The following is a 4953-nucleotide window of genomic DNA, read 5'->3' as shown; positions in this document are numbered from 1 at the left end:
AGCCAGAAGACACCAAAGTCCTTGGAAACTTCAACTACACTGATTGATTGATTGATTGACTTTTGAGACAGGGTTTCTCTGTGTAGCCCTGGCTATCCTGGAACTCATCCTGTAGACCAGGCTAGCCTCAAACTCAGAAATCCGCCTGCCTCTGCCTCCCGAGTGCTGGGATTAAAGGCATGCGCCATCAGGTTCTGCTGAGCCCTTGGATCTTTTTTTTTTTTTAAAAAGATTTATTTATATTTTATTTATTTGAGCATGCTGAGCTGTCTTCAGACACACCAGAAGAGGGCATCAGATCCCATTACAGATGGTTGTGAGCCACTATGTGGTTGCTGGGATTTGGACTCAGGACCTCTGGAAGAGTACTCAGTGTTCTTAACCACTGAGCCATCTCTCCAGCCCCGTTTGTTTTCCTTACAGTAGAGTTTGACTAGCTTGTCCAGAATGGCCTCAAATTCAAAATCTTATCAAAGCCTCATGAGAAGCCAAACAACCTGTGGCCAGCAAGATGAAGCATCTTAATGTGACATCACCTTTGTGTGTTTATTGAAGACGACAAAAGAAGTCTCTCTCTTTAAAATTACATTTATTGTCAAACTGGTACATGTATATTACTCTTCTCCCTCTCTCTCATGGCAATCCTCTTGCCTCTGTCTCCCACACACTGGGATCAGAAGCTCAGTTCAGAAAATGTCTTTTAACTTTACCTTAAAGTTCTTCTAAAGACACAACAGATAACTGGCTGGTCACTCTGCGATCAGCAACTGTTAATTTTACATGTTTAATAAGAATCACAAGTCAAGGATGTTCGTCAGCTTGAGAGTAGTGTATCCCAACTCTACCTCAACTGTAGAAATGGGCTCAATCAGGTGTCCTGGATCAACCACGGGAAAGAAAATGGGAAGAATCCAGTGCCCTGTGAGGACGGTATGCACCCCTGTGTCCTGTGTTATAAAGCTCCCTGTCTGAAGATGCAGTCCAGAGAGAGGTCCAGGCCACCTTCAACACCTCACCATTCTTCACTTCTTACGAGACAGATCGAGAGGCCCGCTGTGCACACTGATGAACCTGGGGCAAGGACTGCCTGCAGAGACTCCACCCAACACTGCTGCCTCAACTTCTGGGCTGTCAACGTAGAGGAGATTGCTTTCGACACAGGCAGAGTAGCTTCTGTGCTTCGGTCAGGGCTTTTCAGTCATCCTCATCTTCATCCTCAATCTGAAACCGTTTCTTCCTGTGGATTCTTGGAGTTCCCGACACTGCTGCTGTGAGAACGATTGGTAAGAGACAGAAACAGAAAACAGCTAAGTATGTAAAGTATAAGGCCAAGGGCTGTGTCTCCACTGAAGACAGTCCTACCTTGCCTCCTCCCGTCATCATCTTCATCTTCATCGCTGTCCAGCAGCTGCCTCTTCTTGGGCGCTGATCTCCACTTTTCCTCCCCAGTAGCCTCCTCTGCAGTGATGTAAGACACAGTTAGGGAACTGGCTCTGTATCATCTCAAACAATGTACAGCCCCCACACCCACATGGTGGCACAGACTAAGTCACCAAGAGGTGACCATGGCACTTTACTTTCTGGAGACCCCAAGCCTGCTTTCTTCTTACGGGCTTCAGCTCGGTGCTCCTCACTAGGACTCTGTTCTCCAGGGACTCCTGGATTTGGCTCTGGTCCCTCTTCCTCCTTGTTTTCTCGATGACTCAAAGAAGTAGCCACTCTCCGAAGCTGGGTGGAGCTCAGTTTGGCTGGAATTCGCCAGAAGGTTTCCTATAGGTACACAGCAGGTGAAATCGTGGCCAGGGAGGACCAGCCTCTCTGGCTACTCTTCTGCTCAATTATTCATTGAATAAGCATGACCCTCCATCGAGAATGACCCACAGGGGTCGTGAACTTGACTTACTACTCATAATGTATACTCAGCATCTAGCTCAGTGCGACACCAGGCAGCACTCACTGTAAACAGTTAGCAATGAACACAGGAAAGGATCAGGTCACCTAAAAAGTGAACCTGTAAGATCCAATGGGGTAGGGGGGCAAGATGCTAGAGCACCACTGGAGCAGGCACCACAGCAACTACCCCACTTCATCAGTCAGAGAGGCAGTGCTGAGGGTCAGCAGGAAGAAGGTATGTGGGCTGTGCGCATGCCTGTGTGTGCGGCTGCACCCTTCCAACTGCACTGGGAAGATCAACTGCTTATGCATGAACAGGGTGCAAAGTAGTCCAGGATGACTGGAGTGAAGCAGGTGTGAGTGGATGGCCATGCAAAGGCAGGCATGCCTCATGGAGGCTGCGGTACACAGAGCCATCAGTACTCCAGACAGACAGGGACACGTGGAGATGAGGGCAGCGTGGAACACGATTTAGGGAAGGGGGGCTGAGAGGGGAGAGAGACTGGAGAAAAGAGACCTGACCTGGGAATCTTGGGAGGCAAAGACAAGGCAGCAGGAGGATCTGGGCAAGAGCACAGTGTGCTATGAGTAGGACCAGATATCCCCGGCTGACACCGTCCTGCTCGCTCTGATACTTGCCTGCCCTGAGCTGGGTGGCCGGATCCCGAGCTTGCGTAGCAGATGCTGAAACTGTTCATTCTCCATTGCGTCCTCATTTTCCTCTGTCAGAGGTACTAGAGGAATTGCCTGGGAGCAGCCTGCAGACATGGTGACAATGTGGCAGAGGGACTGCTCTGGGTCACAGCAGGCCCAGGCCACCCAGTGTCTAATGCTTACCATCTTCTTCTCGGTCATTTGCTGCACGAATCAGGGAGCTCTGGAGCCACAGGAGGGGAGCAGAGAGGCCTAGGCAAAGAGAGGAAACTCGTACTTGGTCCCCTTCCCTTCCTAACCGTCCACCTCTGACATCTTTCCCAAAGTCCTTACCTTCCTGACGCAGGCTCTGACTGATGTTCTCAGCAGAGAGAGATGAGCTGCCCTGAGCCTGTCCTGCTGGCAAGCCCTCCTCACGCTCCTCATCTTCACTCTGGCCCTCTAGCAAGTGTTCTTCTTCCTCTTCTGGATCTTCCTGCCAGGAATCTCTCTGGGACTCTTCTCCATTCTGCTGAAATTCATTGTAGACATAGGAATGAGAAAATGGCCTTGGGGCCTCAGTGGGCTTCTGTGCACCTGTGGAGGGCCCGGTCTGCACAACTGAAGCAGGAGGAGCCCCACAGCCTGAAGCAGGAGGAGCCCTACAGCCTGAAGCAGGAGGAGTCAGCCCCACAGTGCTTTGTGGGGTGAGGCCCAGGTTGGAAGAGCCAAGAGAAGATGGTTACCATGCAGGAGGGCGCCAACTTCTTTCTCCGTTTCTTGTATAGCTGCCTCCGTTCAGACACCAACCCCAGGGCCAACAGTTTATCCACTACTCGAGCTCGTGAACGTTTGGCTGTGATATTCTTCATGATGTCACCAAGAACATCTGAAAAGAGTGTGTTTGGAAGGTGACTCGGCTCACCCCAAGTGACACAAATGTAGCAAGTGAACAGAAGGTAGGAAGTGAGGTGTGGAGTGAGGGCAGCCTGGCTCTCACCTCCACAGTTCTTGAGACCTCACTCACCATCGGAGTCCTGGAACTCCTCAAAGAGCCGCTGTAACTCCAGCTCCTGGTCCTCCGTCCACAAGACAATCTGGGTCCCTTTCCTATTCAGACAGGGGTCAGTGCCAGGGGAGGCCTGGAGCAAATTGAGGTTTCCTTACCCCGGCTCCCTCCAGAGACTATGCCTTTACCTCTGGAAGTCCTTGACACTGTCGGCCAGGCCCATCCGTACCAGATGGTGGATGACCTGCTTGCGTGTTCGAGGGACGGCTTTCAGGTGAGCCAAGATGGTTTCCACTACATCCTGGCCTGTGGTAAAGAGGGAATGGGGCGGTAAGGAGGAGTCTGTTTGCTCGCCAGACTGCTCACCTCGCAGTCTCTTGAGCTTTCAAACCTCGCACCTTCTACATCCTTGTGGGCGAGGTACAGTTCCTGAAGCTGGGCTTCTTCCTCAGGGCTCCACACAGGGGCTCTGTTGCTGGAAGACCTGAATGGTGAAAGAGGAACAGGTGTAAGGAGGTCAGTGGTTAAAAAGACAAGTTGAACCTCTCTCTGGTCATGCCAGGCCAAGGGCAGGCAGGCAACTCAGCAGAGACCTAAAATATAACATGCCTCTACCTTATTCTCCACCAAACAACTCCAGAGCCCAATCCAGGACTAAAATATAACATGCCTCTACCTTATTCTCCACTTAAGAACTCCAGAGCCCAAACCAGGACAGTTTTGATCTTGGCCTATAGTGTGTGTGAGATAAGAGAGGAGACCAAAGGGAAGATGCTAAGAGAGAGAGAGAGAGAAAGAGAGAGAGAGAGAGAGAACAAGCCTGAGGGAAGACGCTATGTGTGAGAGAGGAGACCAGAGAGAAGTGTGTGGGAGATAAGAGAGGAGACCAAAGGGAAGATGCTAAGAGAGAGAGAGAGACAGACAGACACCAGAAGACCAACACCAATGTGAAGCCTATCTTATTTTAAAAGGTCTCATGTAACTCAGGGTGGCCTCATATTTGCTTTGTAGTTGGTCGACCTTAAACTCCGACACTACTGCCTGTCTCCTAAGTGTTGGGATCACAGATGTATCACCACACAGCTTGACCTCGAGCACATCTTAAGAAAGCACATGGAAACTGTGGGGCCTAGCCTGCTGTCATCAGTGGCCACCTCAGTGAAGGCTGCTGACACAGAAGGAAACTAAAGGTAGCAGAAGACTTGGCCCAGTCTTGTTCCTGTCCTGGGTAACCTGAGGAAAAGCATCTCACCTCATGAGCCTACTCCCTTGTCTCAGAAAGGTAAAGAAACATTAGGGGCTGGAGAGATGGCTCAGCGGGTAAGAGCACCAACTGCTCTCCCAAAGGTTCTAAGTTCAAATCCCAGCAACCACATGGTGGCTCACAACCACCCATAATGAGATCTGACGCCCTCTTC

General features: G+C 50.7%; 1 protein-coding gene across 5 annotated transcripts in view; it reads right to left on the bottom strand.

Moving 5' to 3' along the window:
- Positions 1-570: 570 nt before the first annotated feature.
- Timeless (timeless circadian regulator) overlaps positions 571-4953 on the bottom strand; it is a 20995-nt gene continuing 16612 nt past the window's right edge. For 2 of the 5 annotated variants that reach the window (XM_031349614.1, XM_031349615.1), the window contains exons 21-30: positions 3934-4019; positions 3724-3841; positions 3554-3636; positions 3273-3415; positions 2881-3058; positions 2731-2799; positions 2533-2651; positions 1611-1770; positions 1363-1458; positions 571-1268 (exon numbers count right to left, since the gene is read on the bottom strand). In XM_031349614.1, the coding sequence (XP_031205474.1) occupies positions 1195-1268; positions 1363-1458; positions 1611-1770; positions 2533-2651; positions 2731-2799; positions 2881-3058; positions 3273-3415; positions 3554-3636; positions 3724-3841; positions 3934-4019 (1126 nt within the window). In that variant the 3' untranslated portion in view covers positions 571-1194. The remainder of the gene's footprint in view (positions 1269-1362; positions 1459-1610; positions 1771-2532; positions 2652-2730; positions 2800-2880; positions 3059-3272; positions 3416-3553; positions 3637-3723; positions 3842-3933; positions 4020-4953) is intronic. The other 3 variants (XM_031349616.1, XM_031349618.1, XM_031349619.1) reach the window with 3 other exon arrangements.

This window comes from Mastomys coucha, unplaced genomic scaffold (assembly GCF_008632895.1).
Source record: "Mastomys coucha isolate ucsf_1 unplaced genomic scaffold, UCSF_Mcou_1 pScaffold4, whole genome shotgun sequence".
NCBI lineage: Eukaryota > Metazoa > Chordata > Mammalia > Rodentia > Muridae > Mastomys > Mastomys coucha.
The sequence above is the reverse complement of the archived record's forward strand: the minus strand, read 5'-3'. Positions and strand labels throughout refer to the sequence as shown.